General features: G+C 36.4%; 1 protein-coding gene across 8 annotated transcripts in view; it reads left to right on the forward strand.

Moving 5' to 3' along the window:
• Window positions 1-22074, forward strand: part of KDM6A (lysine demethylase 6A) — a 166726-nt gene that overhangs the window by 44892 nt on the left and 99760 nt on the right. For all 8 annotated transcript variants that reach the window (XM_063305265.1, XM_063305268.1, XM_063305267.1 and 5 more), the window contains exons 4-6: window positions 3943-3992; window positions 16198-16256; window positions 20774-20894. In XM_063305265.1, the coding sequence (XP_063161335.1) occupies window positions 3943-3992; window positions 16198-16256; window positions 20774-20894 (230 nt within the window). The remainder of the gene's footprint in view (window positions 1-3942; window positions 3993-16197; window positions 16257-20773; window positions 20895-22074) is intronic.

Consider the following 22074-nt stretch of genomic DNA (forward strand, 5'->3'; position numbering starts at 1 on the left):
TTATCAGTTATCCATAGTTAGATAGAATTCCCAGACTTCAAACATACTATTTTCATCTTTGTATCAAATATCACTGCTTACTGAAAGTATTAAAATATCAAAATGAAACAATTCTAACAAAACTGACCATATATTAACTGTATTGCATAAAGCAAATGACAAACATCTCTGGCATGCTGCTGTTGCTGAATTATAATTCCCAGCAGTCCCAGTCAGGATAGCTGGCAGGCTATTTCATGAGAGATTCTCATCATGTAATAGACAATATGTTACTTAATGTTACTCAGTGAAACTGAGGTTGATAAAATGTTAGTTCAGAAGCAATATATCTTTTTAAAATCCTACATAGTAAGTAAACAAATGTATTAAATATAAAAGTACAAAAACTTTCATATGTACTCACATTCACACATACACTCATATAGGTGTATATCCCATTAATAGATAAAAGAGATTCTGGTTAGGCAGAGAACACACAAAATAGATATTTTGTCACGTTTTTATTGAACACGTGAAGCCAACTTTCATTGTACAAAGCATGTGAAGCTTTAGCTTTAGCGACCGGTGATACCTCTTTTAACAGCAGGAAACCAAATGTTTCCTGCACCTTTTGATCAATGCTCTGCATCAACTTTTCTTATTAGGCATAATCTCAGAAAAAAACAACAAGAAATACCATAATTTAATGAGATATATGCTTACAGCAGCAAGAAAAAACTTTGCTCAGCACTGGAAGAAAGACACAATGCCAACATTATCTGACTGGGAACTTAAACTTGGAGCATACACAGCAATAATAAAACTAACAGTATACCTACACAATAGAAATTTAACTAAATTTAAGGAAGAATGGTTCCCATACATGCAACACAGTACACAGCATGGTAAATACAACCATGTACAGTCTTGCTTTTAAGGGAGCCTGAATGTCCACAAATCTCACAAAGTAGCAAATGTATAAAAAGGGGGGAGTCAGAAACCAATTGTTTTGTTTTATTTATTATTACTATTTTCCCCTTCCTTCCTTCCTATTTTAACTTTTGTTAAATTGCTTCATCTATCTTCCCTTTTGCCAGTGGTTGTGTGTGTAGTAGCAATGTGGACTTTAATATTAAGTAATTAGCTTAAGATCGAAACCATTATCATATAACCAATACTTTGATGTGAGTTTCAGCAGTTCTTTTTTTAAAATGTTATATTGAACTTTGGATGAAAAAGCCAAATAATTTTATGCTTATAATATTGAAATCCTAAATGGTAATTAAAATTGATAATTTTTTTTCTTTCCTTTCTGTTTTTAATCCTCTAAGTTATCTAACTAATGAATGTTAATTATCTCTAATCATATCATATAAACATCACTGTATTGAAAAAATACAGTGTATCAAGATTTATAACAATAAAAGTGATAAATAAATAAATACCTGTTAGCATTTATTACTATCTGGGCAAAGCCCATACGTGGCATCCAAGGCAACTATATTATTGACATTTTTAACATGGGATGTTCTCAACTTAATTACTCAGTATTCCTTTAGCATTTGCTTGTGTTTAGGAGTGTATCCTCTCACAAGGGCTTCTGCTAAATTCAGATTTCCAACAATATGAGAAGATGCCATTATTTTCAATATAAAATAATAAAGAGGAATATTTATCAATATGATTATATTTAGGGTCTGACCTAAAGCCTTCCCATAACTCTTAGCTTGTCCCACAACTCTTCCACTCATCAATCCCTTCATGAAGTTTCAGGTTGTTCATTGACCCTCAAACATTTATTATATGAAAGTAATTTAATAAATACTACTTTAACTAGTAGTATTGTGAATAATTAAGATTAATTGACCCCAATCAACCTTCCATCATTTATCAACCATCTAATGACTCCCAGACATTTACTGACCCCCTTTTGACACCCAGCCATTTATCCATTGGATAGTCTAATCGACCCTTGGGGGTTGATAGTGACTGCTTTGGGGAACCCTGATCTTATCTATGCCTATATATACATGTTTTATATATAGGGTTTTATTTTGGATTCAATTTTTTAAAATAAAACGTTATTAATTTTTCAAAATATAATTAAAACACAAAATACAGAATATAGAACAGATAGAATACAAGACTAAAAAGAAACAAGGAAAACTAAAACAGTGCAAGAATAGATAGAAAAACATAAAAGACAAGTGACTTCCAACCTTCTCCAACAAGAGCATATGAAGGTTAATCTCTTGCTATTAATTAAACATTTAGTAACATTATTTCTCTAAAATCAAACCATTTAATCATCAAAACCCAAAATTAGAATTTTGGATTCAATTGTTAATCATCCTAATATATAATAGTACCTTGCAAGATTTTATTGATGGCCTATTTGCTCCAAAAATACACTGAGGACAGTCTAAAATATTTGGAAGTTTGGATTTCATATTTTTTATATTTTTTAAAAGGACATTTTGTAAAGTACTTCTGTTTCTTTTTTAACTTTTTGGGTGTCCTCTCAAAAGATTATGAACTACATGAATCTTAGTTTCTCAGTCCCTTTGTAGCAAATATTTTAATACTAATTAACACTCATGGTTTCTGTCAAAGGATATGGAAACTATAGTTTTGTAAAGAATTCAGCATTTTTTAGCTATATTCATGCTACTATATTTCTTGAATCTATCTTGACAGAGTGTTTCTTTATTACATTTGCTTGCAGTAAAGGTAGGCACTTAAGGTAGGCATTTTATAAATTATATAAGCAATGTGAGCAGTGCTATGAAAAACTTGAGTGAATTTCAGATATGACTTTTCCTAGTATCCTTCTTTAAAATAGTTATGTTGATGCCTTAATCAAAAAGCATTTTAATTTCCACATTATACCTGAGATATGTAAAGAAATATAAACTATATATTGTTCAAATTCTTACATTTCTATTAAGATTTTTGCTCATTTTCTTTATTCTCAAGCAAAAATTCTAAGCTATAGTTTTAGCACATACGATTTTTTAAAAATAAATTTCTATTATCTGATATAACATGTATTTTATATTGTTTTAATACATCAGAGCACTTTAAAGCAGTCATTTGGGCTTAATTTCATTAACTTTTAAAACATACTATGTTTAGATTGTTCTCTTAAATAAATTGTAGGGTTTTGAAAAGTACTCCATAATTTTTAAAAAGAAAAAAAGCAGATGTCTTTCCCATAATATAATTGCTAACTTTAAAAAAAACACACAAATACCCAAATGCCATGATGACCATGTTTTTGAAAAAAACCATCTAGTAGAAATAAAAGTACAGTTTTAATGAACCACCTAATTATCACACTATTATCACACTGATTAAGCAATTACAATTAATTGAGTACAGTATGTCTTTCAAATAGAACTAGTTTCATCAGATTTCTTACAGGGCAGAATACTGCATCCGTTTGATAAAAAAATATAAGTGATGGAAATGTTAGTAATAATTAAAAAAGAAATGTAAATAAAATAATAGCATCATTTACATTAAGCAGGATTTCTTCAGTCGGTATATAATCACCAGGACGCGCATATTATTTAAATCTGTAAATATAAATAAATGCATGCAAATATGAATGTAACTATTAATAAGTGCACATACATTTATATATAATGGTATTTCTGTATTAATGGGTATTAATGATTTTGTTTCTGTTTCTAACACCCATGCTGTGAGCAACTTTATTTATGTAGCCAGAATATTACTGTCCCTAACCCAGTAGATCAACTCTGGGAATTTTAAAGAGCAGAGGCGGGAAAAAAAAAACATTTAAAATAAGGGCAGATGGAATTTGGGAACTTATAACTAAGGGAAGGGGAGAAATAAAATTTATAATTTATTTAAATATATTTACCTTTAAGATGAGATATGGCACTGTACTTCCTATAGCTTGTTTTTTGTTTTCTAATGTTTTTTTTTCTGTTTCAGCATTATCTGCATACCAGAGGTACTACAGTTTACAATCTGACTACTGGAAGGTCTGTATAGATTTAAATTGTCAGCAATTAATACATTTTTCTACTATATACAGAAATATGAATGTAGCAAGATCACTACTGGATGCCAGTTTAGTCTAGCATCCTGTTTCTCATAGTGGCCAACTAGACACTTGAGTGTATTAGTCTTCTCCTGCAGTGTTCCCTAGTAACTGATATCACAGTGATACTGTCTTTGAAGCCAGAAGCAGTTACATGTTCATCGCTAGTTTACTCTTCCATGAATTTGTTGAAAAGTTCTAAGTCTCTTAAGTCAACTAAAGTAGTTGAAAGTATTATGGAAGAGAAAATAAGCAAATATATAGAAGAATAAGCTTTTAGAGAGTATCAGCAAGCATGTATAAAAAGCTGGCCAATAGATGCTGTACACGTGGACTTTCAAAAAGCCTTTGACAAAGTCCCTCACCAAAAAGTTCTGAACCAACTCAGCTGCTGTGAGATAAGAAGACAGGTAATTTTATAGATTAACAACTGGCCAAAATAGCAGGAAACAGTAGAAATAAGTAGGCAGTTCTCACCTTGGCTAAATGTGCAAAGAGATTATGTTGGGACCAGTGGTTTTTTAACTGGTACATAAATGATTGGCATTAGGGGTCGCTGAGCTCGCAGTAATTGTTCAGGAAAGAAATTTTGGGGTCACAGGGCAGTTTGATGAAAATGTCAACCCAGGGTACATCTGCTTTTTTTTTTTTAAGGCAAATTCCACACTCTAGAGTTACTACAAAGGGAATACTATTACACCAACTGTTATGCTAATCTTCTATTCAGGTTTTCTTATAAAATTGAGTATAATGTTGTTATTAAGCTGGCATATGTAGGCATTCATGATAGTTGCGATGAGCCATAGCACAATAGGAATTCTCCGTTTTTAACTATGTCAGTTGTTTAATTAAGTAATAATATATGAATGTTTAGCTTTGTGAGTAGGAATCTGGTTTAATCATTTGTTTAAAAGAAGATTTTTTGAAATATTAGTAGCCTGAAGATGATTGCTTTTTTTGGTTTTGGTGCAGGTTGAAACTCTCCATTCAATACATTATTAATACCTAGAATGTTTTAAGTGATTGCTTTAGTATTTTGGGATTAATTTTAGAATGGCCAAGAGCAATGAATAAGTATATATGCAATCCTAATTGTAGTTCAAAGTATAATGAGAAATCAGTTGATGAGGGTTATAATCATTCGTTAGATAGACATCCCATATCAACAGGCCATGTATGTTTGTGTATATGTTTAAGTTGAGGTGACTGTGACAATGTTCAAAATGAAAATCTGAACATAAGAGTTGCATCAAAACTCTTAAACCAAAAGTCAACTCAGAAAAAATAAACTTAACCCCCCTTACGTTATCCTTAAGGATAAGGCTTAGTGGGGGATGGGTAGGTGGGTGTTGCTTTCAAGTTACACTTGACTCCTGATGACTGTACAGACAAGTCCATGCAGTTTTCTTTGCTACGTTTTTGGAAGTGATTTGCAATTGCCACCTTCCTTTTTTTTTTTAAAAAATATTTTTATTAAACAGTTTTACAGTACTAAAAGATAATACAAACTGAAATCAGAAAGAAGAGAGTGAAAAGAAATACAAAGTGTGAAAGAAAAAAAAAAGGGATAGAAAAAAGAATATTTAAAGAAGTGACTCCCAGTCTTCCTTGCAATAAGTATAGGCAAATTCATCATCACATTTATTACGGCCTTAATGCCAGACACAATAAAACTATACAGTCGTAACAATCTTACATTAATACATATATATATATATATACATACATACATACATACACACACATATATATAAGCAAAAACAATTAATATACTACAATCCAAAATTAATTAAGAATGAAAATACTAAAATGAATTGAAATAAAATACTATGTTAAGTATAGGCAAATTAATATTTCCCCACCCCCATAAGATTACATACATAATTCACTTGTTCTCATAACCCCCCTTTATCCATTCACAAATCCAATAATCATTGTCGTTTCTGTCCAGGTGTCATAAAAAGTCCATAAAGGGTTTGCACAGTTTTACAGAAATCCAGGTTGTCCTCAAGTTATGGTGGTAATTGGGACTGGAATTTCTGTCACTAAGCAATGCAGTTATACAGCACAATGTCATGTGACCGCATTGCTTAGCAACAGCAATCCTGGCAATCCCTGCTGCTGTTGTTAACTGAATCCCACTGGTTGTTAGGCGAGGACCCACCCCAATCTAAGCCATTCCCACCTTGGTCCCTCCCAGCCTCGAGCCTCAGTAAGGTAAGGGGCTGTTGCCTCTTCAAATCCCCCCCCCCATCTCTCCCCTTTTTGCCACCCTGCACAGTGGTTCTTGGTGGTGGTGGTGGCAGCGCTGCTGGGGCTGAAGTAGAGGCCTGGGGCCTTCAGCAGTCTCAGCCAGCCTCTGCTGCCCCTGGGCCACCAGTGTAGCTGAGGTGTGCTGCCTCAAGCCTTGCAGCCAGCCATCCTAGCACCACAGTGCAAAGACCCTGCCACCCTGCACTCCACAGGCCCTTCCATACCCAGCTGACCTTCGACATCTTCCACTGCTGACAAGGCGTGCTCAGCCTGGCCCCATGCAAGGCAGCTGCTGGCTGCACCAGGCCTTCTTCCCAAGGCCACTCGTGCTGTTCTCCAAATAGTATGTGCCATTCTCGTGATGCTTCAGAAGGCTTCTGAGGCTTTCTGAAACCTTGTGGGAAGGCCACACCCACCATTCTTTAAATCGTGCGCGCCATTCTTACAATGCTTCGGAAAGCCATCAGAAAGCTTCTGAGGCCTTCTGAAGCATTGCAAGAAGGCCATGCCTGCTGTTCTCCAAATCACTTAGGACAGGGATCGTTTTAAAATTTAAAATTCTGATGGATTCCAATGGGCACTTTGGGATTTTCCCAGAGACCTGGCAGGCAGTTACATGGAGTACCTGGCTGAATGTTTAAGATGAGTGGGGACCAGGGGACCTGATTGGCCCCAAGTGGCCTTTCTTTGCTTGCCACTCCCAACATGCTGCTCACTTCTTTGTGGTGGTTCAGGAGAGGAAGCAAATGGGGAGATACTTAGACTGCCAGTGGATGAATCAAAAAGTGAAATTTACTGAACAAGGTAGCTACTTACCTTCCAGCCTATATCATGGTAATAAGGGCAGTGAAAATGTCAGGATTTTTTTGCCATTAGTGCACCGATGAGTTGTTATTTAGCAGTATTGTTTAAGGTAGCATCTTCCTGTTAGGGAGGATGGGCAGAATATTCTATCAGTGTGGAACTTTGACATTGCACATTGCACAATATTTTGTTGATTTAAGTCATCTGAGTCTTGAATCTTCACGGGTTGTTTCTGAGGTGGCATAATGTGGTTGGGTTCATTTTGGCCTGTGGACTCTGATGAAGCGGATAGGTGTCAGCTTCACTGGGTAGATCAGACCAAGAAATCAATTCCACGGAAAGGTTAAAACTATTTTTATTGAAATTGGCTATAATAACTGAATCTTGTAATTTTGATTGTGTTATACCTCCTCTTCCTTCTTACAGTTCAGTGAATTAAGGAGGCGTTTCTCAGGTGCTTGAAAAATGTTTTACCCTTTGTCACCTTGGCAATGGAGCTTGCATATCTCCATCAAGGTCATCTTCCTTATTCTGTACAATACAGTGCTATCTAGTGTGAGTTTTGTCGCTTGTGACTTGGATCCATGCATGTCTTCATTTCTTGGGAGGGCTATAAGGGAGAGCAACTGGATCTGGGAAGTAATCAGTGCCTCCTTATTGGAAGATGTTGTGTCTGCCTGAATCTTGCTTATATTAGAAATCACTGCCTCCAATGTTTCCTTCCTTCCTTTCCTCTACTCACCAGTTCTTTGGTCTTTGCTGTGGTTGTCATCTCCACTTGGAGACATGCTAGTTTGCCATGCCTCCCCTGGAAGTCCCAGAATGGGAGGTTTCTACTGCCGTCTTGAATTTCTGTTTCTTTAAATGTTCAGAATCCTGTTACACCTTTAAATGGTACATTAAGCTTTCTCAGTATGATGATCCTTATTAAAAACCTTGTTGACACTTTTTGTAATTATAATTCCTTATGTGAAAAAAATCTAATATAGTATTATTCAGCTTGGTTATTTCACTTCCTCGTACTAAGTCACAAGAAAGTAGAGTATTGATGGAAAAAAACTACAGAGTGCTCCACATTTGACTGATAAAGATTTTGGTCAAGATTATATGTGTTTTTCAACTTTGAAGAGACTCCCAAGTTATCTATAAAGCCTATCATGGCATAGGACCAGGTTATCTAAGGGACCACCTATTTTCCATGGTTTCTGCCCATCTGGTACAGTTGGCAGAGTTTGTATGCTTTGGGCCCTATTGATTACACAGTGCCATCTATCAGGATCTAGGAAGTGTGCTTTCCCTGTCATGGCATTTGCCCTCAACAATATCTGCCCCCCTCTCCCCATGGTTTTGTGTGTTCCCAAAGACTTTAAAAACTTGGCCATGGATTAGGGTGGTTGTGGAGCCCTTGTTTTGTTTTTCATGGTATATGTAGTATGGTTAGTCTTGATATACATGGTCTTCTGTTTGTTTGGTTTTTACCTAAAAGGTAAGCCACCCAGAGATATTTGGGAGTCAGGCAGCTTTTAAGTCTAACAGAATCTAATAAAATAATTTGGAACATAGAATCAAAGCTTTTACCCTGAGCTTCAGGAGGAAATCTATGCACAAGAAATAAAATAAGGAAGCAATACATTGAGAAACTTACTTAATTTTTTAAAAAGCAGCAAGTTTATTTCACATAAGCAAACCAGAAATCATGGGTAAAAGACTCAGTTTATCAAAGAGATAATCTAAGCAGTCTAACCAAAGGGTTCCTAACTCTTTTGAGCCAATAGAGATTTTTTTCTCTATTTTTTTTTTAGTCTGTCTAAGCACTCAGAATGGCTACCACTATGGCCTTCACAAAACAACTATTTATCAGAATGTAAACTGACGGCATTGCTTCCTGTCCCCCACCCCTGCCTTTAGCCTCTAGAAGACTGTAAATGCCCAGATAATCTTTTGTTGCTTTCTTAGGAAGGTAGGCATGCTTACAAATAAAGTAACCATTCGTATGTTCCAAGAATATCTTTGTGGCCTGTGTGCAATCCATAGGATTCCTGGATGTAAAGATAATGTTAAGGTATGATAGATTATTTTTTTAAAGAAACAGGGTCTTGGTGGTTGCCAAAGGAATATTGGTGTATTGATCCCCGTGTCTAACCTAAAAAAAGAAAAGTAATGTTTTTAAGACATCAGATGCTAATGTGGGGTTGCAATGGTTAGAAGAAAAATAAAAGGTATAAATAACAGTTTATAATTAAAAGTTTCAGAGAAGGAATATACAGAAAGACTTAATTTCTAATTTGCTTATGGACAACTGAAAAGAGCTGCTGTACAGAGGCAACACTTTTACAACTGTGTTACAGCCAAATATTATGCAAGACAAAATATCCCAAGCTTCTCTGGGTACTATCCAGAACACAGCTGTCTGGAAATAAACTGCCAAAACAATCTGGCAGTTCAGTGTGGAAGAATGAAATGTACCTAGAGCCCCACATTTGGCAAAAATTGAATGTGAAAATAATAATCAGAATCAGCCAGAGATCTTAGGGAGTAATGTTTCACTGTGGTAGATTCTTTACTGATTATTAAAAGAGTTGGATTCAGAATCAGGAATTAACATGGATTATGTGGCTATTGCTTGGCAACAAAGGAATTTTGAGAAAAACTGGCCAAAGCATAACTGCCCTTACAAACACTACAGGTGGAGCACCTACAGAGAGGGATCATATCATTTTCAACTGTTTCATGCCTTTTCTGAAGCAAGAAGTTGTACGGTAGCCAAAGGCAGAAGATCCTGAAGGGCAGCCACCCCTGGCTTCAGCTTTTCCACAATTTGCTCAAAGGGATGATGTGAGGCAGCTAAAGCAGCTGTTTTTTGCAAACTATCAAGGGTAGCTCTTATTACCAGTAACTGCAGGGGATCTAGCTTTGGAAGGAAGCTTTTCTGGAAGTTTCTTATATGATCTATAAATGATTTTATCATTATTTTTTCCTTGTAAGCTGGTCTTTGTTGGATTTTGTTGGACTTTTCTTGCATTATCTGTCGTCACTTTATCTGTTATTCCTTCTGTACAGAAATGGCATGATTGACATTACCACTTATTTTTCCCAGTAATGTTGAAGTGGTGTGAAAATAGGGAAAGAGAGGCTAGCTAAGTATTGGCAAAAGGAATAATGAAATGAATGCAACTAAAGGTTAGAGGTTGTTCCAAAGTATTTTTCTTATTTTGAAATCCTTTTCTGGAATTCTGACCATGCTTTCAGACATATATTAAATACCATATAAAACTAAATTTTACATGAAATTGCAATATAAATACTCTTGAGTAAAATGGAAAAGATTGAACATGCTCATTGTATTTATTTCATCATTATTAGAAATGGTCAAGACAGGTATGGTAACATTTGAAATTAATTGCTCAAATAGAACTTAGGTTCACAGAAAATATATGTAGTGCCTGTCCATCTTCCTTAACCTTCAAGTTGTGAATCTAACTGTGATTTAAAAGTTATTTTTAGAACATGCATCCTTATAACTCTAAAAACTTAGGAGATGTTTCAAACACCTGGTTTATAATGCTAAAAGGAAGCACATTCTAAAATACTTGTAGGAATTTCTGAAGAACACTCTACATTTGGAAAGCTAAATAATTCTTTTCATTTGTTTATCTGAAGATTATTGAAACCTACCAATACTGAACACTACTTTTCATTAGTCATTTTGCATGTACACAGTTCAGAGTGAAGTACATACAGGGATCTTAATGAAATGTCAATCTCTGATCTATGAAAAATGCAATACCTGTAAAATCATTAGAACAGCACAAAAAAGGTCTTTGCTGTTATTTTGTTCAATTTTATACATTGCTGCCCCGTCCATTCCTTCTGATAATTAGGCTTTTAAAAAACCTCATTACCATCTGAGAGAAATATTTGGAGGAAGAAGATTGTGTGCATTAGCCTATAAGACTGCTGTTGTGAGACAGATTGAAGATGTCTAGGTGCATACTTCCCAAGATTCAATAGGTTTTCCCAAACCTTAGGTAAAGGTAAAGGTTTCCCTTGACGTAAAGTCCAGTCGTGTCCGACTCTAGGGGGCGGTGCTCATCTCCGTTTCAAAGCCTTGGAGCCGGCGTTGTCCATAGGACACTTCCGGGTCATGTGGCCAGCATGACTCACGGAACGCCGTTACCTTCCCGCCGAAGCGGTACCAATTAATCTACTCACATTTGCATGTTTTCGAACTGCTTGGTGTGCAGAAGCTGGGACGAGCAACGGGAGCTCACCCCGCCGCGCGGTTTCGAACCGCCGACCTTCCGATCGACAGCTCAGCGGTTTAACCCGCAGCGCCACCGCGTCCCTAACCTTAAGCACAGTAATATTAGAGCTTTGTTCCAGAGAGACATGAAGATGTCTTTCCTGACATCTTGCCAGTTGTCTACCTTACCAACCATTTAAAAACCATGTCAGACTGTTCAGACATGGCAACACCCCATCTCTCAGATTCTTTTTCCTTGATGATTATGGATAATAATGGCAAACACTTTTATCTCAGATCAATCTACTTATGGGTTGTTGTGAGGAAAAATTGGAAAAGAGAATACAGTGTATGCTACATTGAGGATTATGGAGAAAAGGTGGGGTATAAATCAAATGAACAAGCCCACACCAGCTTTTTTAAAATCGGTAAATTGAGCTATTATCCATAGTTAAAGAGAGAGTTTCTTTGCTGGTAGGAGAAGAGAACAGTCCCACTGTGTTTTCTATTCTGAGGTGATTTATATTCACAAAGTAAAGAAAGTTGCCATAAACCTGAGTGGAAGGGGTTTCTCAAGACATGAAGGGTGGGCTCCAGAAAACTCCATGTTAGACTTCATTCAGACCAGTGCTCAAACTCAGGAGTTAGCAGGCACAGGTTCAAGGACATAGTTCCTTGATAAGCTATACGGATATTAAAAAGCCATGATTAGAGAAGAAAACCAGCAACTACCATCTGTAAATCTTAAATTGTGTTTGTGTGTTCTCACACACACACAGACCTCTCACATCCATTTCCCCAGGTCCAAATGTTAATGTCTCCACCCCACCCCACCCGCCGCCTATGCATCCTAATGGCTGCTTCTATAGGGGTGAGGAGAGGCATTGCTGTTATCTGTGCATTGTTCATATAGTTGACCCTTTTGGCCTTAAGTTCTTTGTGTCTGACCTTGGTCCTTCTATCCTTCACATTCCTCATTGGTAATCATTCAACTGGAACTGTGTGTTGTGACCACAAAAGTTGTTTGTAGTAGGAGCTTCTGACTTTTAGGGAACCTTGCTGAATATTGTTTTTAGGGACCCTGCTGACAGAATTTCATTGAAAAGGAAGGAAAGGTCTACTTTTGAGAAGGAGAAGTTTAAGTCTGAGCAAAGTAAATCCTTTAGAATGCCTGTGTAAGTGATGGATAAAGGGATTTATGCTTCACTGGTTTCCTCTGAAAGATATATCAAGATGATCTTGATCACTGTGGTCATCACTAAATATTTTCTGTTTTTCACAAAGTTCCAAAAGTGCTTCCATCTGATGTTAGGCAGAATCCCAGATAACATGGGAAGCTGTATTCATTCCAGTCAAAGCAGATATACAGTAGCTTTTCTTGAGATCTCCAGCTGAAAGTGTATCCGTCAGGGAAAGGGGCAGGGCCAACATACACACCTTATTCTTTACCCAAATTGAGCCTCACACATGATTTGAATGTGCGTTTTGCACCACTCAGCTTGATGAATTTTAGTTTTTTAAAAGTAGATTCTGTAACTGCCTAGCCCTGGAGTAGAACTCTTACCATTGTCTAATAGAGAATTCACACATCCTGCTGCATCATAATGTGTAAATCCAACCATTATGATTTGTAAAATTATGGCTTATACTGTATGAAGCTAATGGATTATTCAATAAGCCATAACATGATGTACAGCACAGTCAGTCTATTTCTGTTTTGTGGTAGCAGGTTCAAACATGGATCCTTTGCATTTGGAGTTGGATATTGCAAAATCATTTACAGTTGTAACTGAAATTATTCAACTCCCATTTCAAATCAGGTTGATTGTTAAAATGTACAGACTTTCAGCTGTTTGCAATGAACAAATCAAACAAAAGCAATTGAAATAGCGTGACACAATGAATGCTTCAAGTGGTGTCCCCAAAGTCAATTGAAAATGCAACTTATCATGACTTCCCCAATCTCAAAATTATTCAACCCCTTCATGGCAAGCATCTTCAGGACTTAGTAGAGCACCCTTTTGCTGTTATGACCTGCTGCAAATGAGATGCATAGCCAAACACCAGCTTCTGGCAGCGTTCCTGAGGAATCTTAGCCCATTCTTCATGAGCAATGGCCTCCAGTTCAGTAATATTCTTGGGTGTGCGTGCTGCAACCGCCTTCTTCAAATCCCACCAGAGATTTTCTATGGGGTTCAAGTCAGGTGACTTTGCTGGCCACTGTAGAATCTTCCAGGACTACTTCTGCATCAAAGCCTTAGTAGAATTTGAGGTATGCTTGGGATCATTGTCTTGTTGGAAGGTCCAATGACGCCCAAGCTTCAGCTTCCTTACAGACGGCATGACGTTTTCTCCTAGGATGTCCTGATACTTCAATGAATCCATCTTGCCATCCACACGCTGCAGGTTTCCAGTGCCAGAGGATGCAAAGCAGCCCCAGAGTGTCACCGAGCCACCACCATGCTTAACTGTAGGCAGAGTGTTCTCTTCAGTGTATGCTTCATTCTTCTTCCTCCAGACGTACCGCTGATCCATCAGGCCGAAAAGTTCCAGTTTTGTTTCATCGCTCCACAGAACAGAATCCCAAAACTTCTGTGGCTCATTTATATGATTTTGAGCATATTGGAGCCAACTTTTCGTGTGCTTTTGGGTCAGTAATGGTGTACGCCTTGGAGTTCTGGCATGGGAACCTTCTGTGTTTAGTACGCGCCTAACCGTGCTCCCTGAAACCTCAGTGGCTGTTGCCACCAAGTCCTGCTGCAGGTCTTTTGCAGTCACTTGAGGGTTTCTCTCCACCTGCCTTCTCAGAAATCTGGTTGCAGCCATTGACAGCTTCCTTTTTCTGCCCCATCCAGGTAGTGTAACCACTGTTCCTTTAACTTTGAACTTGTGAACTATGCTTCCAGCAGTGTCTCTAGGAACATTCAGTGCCTTTGCCATCTTTCTGTATCCTGTTCCTTGTTTGTGAAGGGCAATGATCTCTTCTCTTACCTTTTTGGACCATTATTTTGACTTAGCCATACTGTATTTGTAACATGCAGTCAACGTGACACTCAACAAACCCCTAGGCACTTCAGTTATTTCATGTGTTCCAGTTCAAGCACACCTGGTGCAACTAATGAAGCCCTTGTTTAGTTGCATCAGGTGTGCTTGAGACAACACCTGTTTCGCATGCTGTATGTGTGCTGTTGTGATGGATTCTATTCAGGGGGTTGAATAATTTTGAGACTGGAGAAGCCATGATAAGTTTCATTTTCAGTTGACTTTGGGGACACCACTTGAAGCATTCGTTGTGTTGAGCTATTTCAATTGTTTTTGTTTGATTTGTTCATTGCAAACAGCTGAAAGTCTGTACATTTTGACAATCAACCTGATTTGCAATGGGGGTTGAATAATTTCAATTACAACTGTATATTAAAGTTGTGTGATCTTTCAACGTCCCTCTTCCCCATTCCTAAAAACAAGCAAATGTAGCTAATGCACACCAGAAGAGAATGGGAGGGAAGAATGTAGAACGTACTACAGCACAGAAAACATTTAGCATGTTCAAGCAGGTAAGAAATCATAGTGTAACAAAGCCATGTACTCAGATTGCTAAATATTTTTTTATCTGGATTGCTTTATTTGTGGTGCCACGAATAAAGGTCCTTGACTCACTGACAGGCCAATAACTGGAAAATTGTTTGATTTCCTATGTAATAAACATTTTGCAGGCAGTATGATAGCCATGTTCAATAAATTTCTGGCATAGTATTATTTGTTGGAATGCTATTGCTACTTACAACATGGAAACTACAATGCTAACATGGTCAAAACTTCCTGAAATTCATAAACCAGTTTGATTTAAAAGTTTAGTCTAAATTTCAGTAAATCTGCTTGTTCCCTACTGTCATATCTGAATCAGTGTAAAATTGTGCTTAATCTTTTCACAAGTTCATTTTACCAAGTCCCCCATATCATTTTTCATGACCTCATCTCATAATTATCTGAGTCCAGGGATAGGAAACACAGAAGCCTTTGAAGGATTTATATCCTAAATATAAATCCTAAGTATATCCTAAATTAATTCCTTTCTATTTTGTTTTGCTTGGCTTGTTGTTGCTATCTTATTTTCATGGAAACAATGGCCAACATTGGCTGTTTCATTGTATTTCAGTTTGTCATTAGGTCCAAAGCCAAGGGCTGACAAAATAATATTGGTAAAGCTTGAGGTTTTTTGTTAGTGAGTGGTTTCAGAGTTTTTTTATGAACATTTCTTATCCAATGGGAAAGGACAGAAAACAGAGCAACTTGTTGCAGCTCATTGGTGCTGACTAAGTTTGAGGTGTGTCTTTGTCAGAGTTATTGGGTACTCTCTTCTGAGAATATTGAGACTTCAGGATTTATTTGGAATTAAGGGTATAGTTTGAAATATAAAGCTTCTTCTACCCCTACTGATTATATCTGATTATATCCTGACATAGCTAGTCCTCCTTTTTTCTTTTTCTCTTTTCATTATAGTCTGATTTCTTAATATTCTGCTGACCTGAATGGAGATTACCTGGAAAGTAAAAAAAAGAAAAAGCTGATCTGGGGAATAATTTTCCCTTATGTCCCAAAATTTAAAATCTGCATTATTGGTCTATTCTCTTATCTGCCTTTTTATTGTAATTAATAGCAATAATAAAAACATTAATAAGTTACGTTGCATTATTTTCACGGATATTCAATTTCAGAATTGTCTGTTTTAGGTTCCCCCCCCCCCCGGTACAATTAAATTTACTTGAGTAATAACATACCCTGAAATTTTTCTAAAAAATTGAGAACTCTAATCAGTTCCTAAAAAGTGTTTCTTTTCTTTTTACAGAATGCTGCCTTTTTGTACGGCCTTGGCTTGGTCTACTTCCATTACAACGCATTTCAATGGTATGTGGCGAAAAAAGCTGGGAGTGTTTTCATTTTGCTAATGTCTACAATTTAGTGAGCACTGAAATGAAATAGGGAAAAAAAGTAATACAGTTTTTAAGAATACTTTTTCAATAACTGTTTTAAACTACAGTGTAGATTGCTTAGCAGTAAGAGTAAGCTTGGCATGTTCTTTATGCCTTGTCCTTTGTAATATTAGTTCCATCATCCTTAGCTGGTACGGCCAGTGATCTGTTCAGCACAAAAAATATGGAATGGTAGTGTTCTCAGCTTTGGCCAAAACAAAATATGAAGGAATGTGAAGTATTCAGTGTTCCTTTTCTTCTTAATTTGCCTTCATTTTCTCAGCACCTTCCCTTCCTTATTCTCACATGCCCTGACATCCTAGTGAGGCATATTTCCCTTGCTCCCCTCTCCCCTCCCCTCCCCTTGTTATATTTTGGTCCATATTCAGAACAAAATGTCCATATTTCATTCCATGTATGGGCCTAAATATTCCTTTCATAAGAAGAATTACTGAGGGTAGTTATGATTCAGCTTCAGGTTTTCTAAATTATTTTTGAACCTATATTAATGCAGTTTTGAACTGCCTTTTGAGGCTTCAAAATTCATAATTATTTGTCCACATTTATGCACAAATGCCATTCTTTTAATTTTTTTTATGACTTGGCAGCAATTTTTCTGGATCACTGATTTTTTACATTTACTGGTCCATAAATATTGTTGGGATTTATTTATAAAGAGATTCCCTCAAGTAGGGAAAGACCTATAATCTTCTGCAGCAGGCCATGTACTGTAACTGTACTTCTCTCTGATAATTGAGATTGAATCATACATTTAGAAGAAAGTATGAAGCTTATTCATGGAAATAATAATCAATAGATTGTGTTTAGGGCTTTCGGTAAACAACTTTTTCTTTCCTGATCAAAATGTTTGTGCCTCTAGGAAGTAAATTTGTTAGCATTATTGCAGTATGAAAATGACTGTTGAATTAAGACTCCTATGTTAAAGCATTAATTTTGTTGTATTTGTCAATGAAATTATCTCAGAACTTGCCTTAATTCTGCATATTTTTCCCTGTTCAATAGTTTGGTCTCTGTCATTCACCCTTACAGGATACGTACCTGCATAGAATCCCATTTGGAACTTCCACATCTTAGGCAGGGCTCCTCTTAAGCACCTTTGGTTTGTTTTTGACTCCCCCCCCCCCCGATTAGCACCTTTGTCCTTGGGTTAAAATTATTTTGCTTTTCATTTTTCCTTTCCTGAAAGCTTTGTCCTCCCATTGCAGGCATCCAGTCTTTGGCCTTTTGGCCTAAGTTTTATAGAAGGGCATAAACTGTTTAAGGATTTTATTTTTGTCTTGATGAAGGTTGTTTAGTATACTCTTGGGTAAACTAAACAGCCTTATTGTATTTGTTCCTATTTGCAAAGCTACTATAGCCCACTTGACATCCTCCAAACTTTCTGTCATCATCTAAAAATTGTTTGGCGACTCTCTCCTCTCTCTGAGAAATTGAGTGAATTTTTACACCCCCCACAGTGGATCTTCAGGTCTTTCTTATGCCATTATTGGCATTGAAGAAATTCCCATTAACAGATGCAAAATCTTTTTTAAAAGTTTTGCCTTGCCTGATTCCAATCAAGATACAAAAGAACTATAAAGGGATCCATTGCCTCCCCATGCTAGCTCTAACAGCCTCAAGTTCTTCTCACCACTTCCTTTTCCAAGTCCCTTATTCTATCTTCATTAATGTCAAAACCCTTTGAGCCTGTGGCTACTGTTCCAACTTATTTCCTCTGCTGGAAGATAGGTTTTTTTGGTAGTTGTCACATTTTTTTATCAAACTGGAAAGTTGTGTGTCTTACAAAGAAATCCTCCCTCATTTTTCATTGGTTTGTTTCATTCCGTAGAATGTCAATCTCAGCTTACCACTAGAATCAAGACATTGTATGGGACTTACCATTTTTCCCAATACATCAACACAATTGGAAACAGCTTTGAGTGTCCATTATGATCTTACTATTTATATGGACCATACAGCACCATTTTGCCAGGACATTTATTATAAAAAAGAAACACTTAATAAACAGTTCTTTTTTTCCAGTCGCTCACATAACCCCAGAGCCAGAACAACTAAAGAAATCCCCCTGGAACTAGCAATAACAATAAAAAACAAAAAACAAATACATAATGAACAACAAATTATATGGTAAGGAGCCACTTCCCAAACAGCCTCTGGAAGAATTCGGCATGCGTTAACTTCTAGAAGGCCATTATTGAAGGGGTAATTGTACTATAAGAGGTATGCTGGATAGCCAAGTGAGTCTAGCCCTCTACCTTCCATATTTAACAAACCAGTTGGAAATGGCGTAACCATTATTCCCAAATGGTCAGTGGTTGCAACTTATGTCATTTGCAACAATTTTCATACTTTTGTAATTGTCTCATTATGTGAATTGTTTGAACCAGTTTATGTCATCTGCATATGTATGTCATTACTCGACATAAATCATTGTGAAGGATGTAGAATTGTCCTAACATCCAGGAACCACGCTGAGACAAGGAATAGGTCTCTAGTGCTTTATTACTGCTACATTAGACAGAAAATCCTAACAAACTGAAGAAGCGTGGGAAAAACCCAGACAGATAAACCTCAAAGGTTAAGGCGGGTCTGATCTGTGTCTCTTTGAATGGCTGCTTAACTCCTCAGTACTACGCATGTGTCTTCCCCCTGGATAGAGGCCCCCTCCTGCTCACCATCAGTACTCATGACATCAATTAATATAAAAGTAGTGTATGTTTAATTGCCCCATCCAGACCATTTAAAATGCAATAGATTTATTTGTTATTTGGGGGGGGATATCAAGACAGAAACTTGATCTGTTGCATTTGAAGTCAACTAAACGGGGTTGTTAAATTGAGATTTTACTGAGCTGTCAGTTATATTAGAGAAAATTACATGACTTTTGTTTTTCTTTTTAAAGAACTAATTATCTTCCAAACTGATTTCTCAACTTAGGGTTTCCAGAAATTATTTAATTAGTTTGCCTTATTTTCAGCCAGCATGACAAATGATCAGGAAAACTGAGAGGTATAATCTAAATAGCATCTGGAGATGGAGGATGGGAGTTGTAGTAGGAAGGCTCTGGCTACAATAAATTGTATAGCTAATGGTGAGAGATTGTAGAAATTGCAGATTTGCTTAGTGTCAAGAATCTTCTAGAAATGGACTACAAATATTATGAAATAAATAACTTCAATACTATTAAACTATATAAGGAGAAAAGCATGTATGATAATTAAAACACTTTCTTAAGGCTTTGGTTACTGAGTCTTTAAGAGTTCTTGTTTAATGTCTGTGCATGAATATAGATCAAATGAAGCAGAAATCTATTTCTAAGTTATCTGTGGTTTGTTGAAATGTCCTGTTGAAGTGAAGCAACTTGATCAGAGTTTACAAATTATGTTTCTGGTACTATAAAGGTTTTAATTTCTAAGTTAGTTGCAAATAAATATGCTTTAACTTTCTATAGTTACCAGTTTGTACATTCTTTGTGGAAATGTAGATGTAGTAAGTATTAATACTTATCTGCTTTTGATGGTGATAGTATATTTAATATGTACCAGACAACTGTCACCCGTTGGGACATCGCTTCAGAGATATTTCCGTACCAGATTCTTCAATGCCTTCAACATGGCAGAGCTTCTAATGTATTGGAAAATTTCTTAAAAATTCAGGGAGAGATGTATCTGCCTTGAAAGTAGCCAATGTTGAACTGTATAGTACAGTCAAACATCAGGAGTTGACCACAGGAAATGTTTTATGACATTCTGTATCATATCATATTTTTAAAAATTTTTATGTCATAAAATGTTTTATAAAATTAGCCAAATTTCTATTCTGTGGGAGTCATGGGCTCTGGATTTTGGATGCATTCTGTAAGTTAGCCCATTTGAGGTACCTTGGTTCAAAAATTGTTGGCCTATGGTGCACCATTTCACCCAGTTAAAGGTTACAAACAGACGTGAGAGCTTTAGTAGTATATGGATAGATTTATTCTGAGATTTAGTTATAAATATTAATGTAAAATGGTTTCAGAACTCAGCAAATTTTAAAACTATTTGAAACTTTACTATTTAGTTGCTTTCCTTATAGCATCTAAATGAAATATTATTTGTTTGTTTGTTTTTGGTGCCTTCGAGTTAGTGTTGATTCCTGGCAACTGCCTGGACTATTCCCTGCAGTTTTCCTGGCAAGGTTTTTCAGAAGTGGTTTGCCACTGCCTCCTTCCTAGGGCTGATAGAGAGTGACTGGCCTGAGGTCACCCAGCTGGCTTCGTGCCTCAGGCGGGACTAAACTCACAGTCTCCCAGTTTCTCTCCTGATGCCTTAACCACTACACTAAACTGGCTCTTTTTCATTTAATACTTGTGCATTTTTCCTGGATAATTTTCTTTTAAGAAATTTTCTGTTGTTCTTCACAGAACATTTCAGTGTGTGTTTTTTCCCCCAGGGCAATTAAAGCATTTCGGGAAGTGCTTTATGTTGATCCCAGTTTTTGTCGCGCCAAGGAAATTCATTTACGACTTGGGCTTATGTTCAAAGTGAAGACAGATTTTGAGTCTAGTTTTAAGGTAAGAGTTTACATTTTTAATAACAGTGGATTTGTTTCTTATTACACTTGCTCCTCAATACAGTATAATAGAAATATGGATTTCTTTTCTTTTGATTGATTAAATGAATGAATGAATGAATTTATAGGCCACCTGTCTCATATACAGTACCTGACTTTTTGGCCCTTAAAATTGTATCACAGATGAGGTTAGAAGCTGTTTATGAGATTATTGGACCATGCAGCTTCATGTAAACTCTGGATTGAAATAATTGAAACTTAAGTTCTTTTTTTTATTATTTCACTGTCCAGAGAGGATTCAGGAGTGTATGCATGAAGTCTAATCTCCATCACATGTAGAATGATAGGGACCAGGTAATGACTGAATTGAGCGAAGTAAATTATTTTGTTTTTGTTCTTTTTAACTTGATAAAAATAGTATAGAATATATTCATACTTAGGAAGATATAAATGGTCTGAATGTATAAAGAAGGATATCTGGAAAAAACATTTTTGATGAGCTAAAGAGAAGCCTTGATTAATTTTCAAGCACACTATCCAAAATTATATAGCATGGAGATAATGTTGAATGTATACAGTTAATGAAATCTTTTAAAAGTAGACGTGATTCTTTCCTACTTATTAAAACACAATCTTGGGATCTGATTGAACTCATCCTATCTGTGATATCTTTGCAGTTTTATATAGAGCAGAGTGCCTTCTCTAAGGGTTGTGAGTGCACTGTTCTGGCCTAGCCATTGTAGAGTAATAATCTTGCTGCTCTCCATGCCTCAACCATAAACATGCATCACAACTCCCCTCCCCTTTTTTTTCTCTCTTACCGTTCATAAATAGTTCAAAGTAAGATTGAGGAAGTCTGTTTATTGCTTAGTGGCACAAAGCTCTTTGGACTTGGTAGAATATTATTGTGGGTTAAAGACTATTTCACAAACTGCTATCAGAGTGAAGGTATAGTTATCCAGTTGGATAGTTACTATTAGCATGCAAACTGAGTGATTTATGACATTCTCAGTGTTCCTTCTATTGACAGCTGTATACAAAGTCAGAAGCCTTTATGCTCCGTAGTGCAGAGTGACATCTAGGGATTTGACTTACCATTAATCAGATTTTAGAAGGAAGGGACATTGTTCATAATGAGTTGGATTATAAAGTAAAAAAGCACTTTTGAAGGGAGGCTGAGA

This window comes from Candoia aspera, chromosome 5 (genome assembly GCF_035149785.1).
Source record: "Candoia aspera isolate rCanAsp1 chromosome 5, rCanAsp1.hap2, whole genome shotgun sequence".
Taxonomy (NCBI): Eukaryota; Metazoa; Chordata; class Lepidosauria; order Squamata; family Boidae; genus Candoia; species Candoia aspera.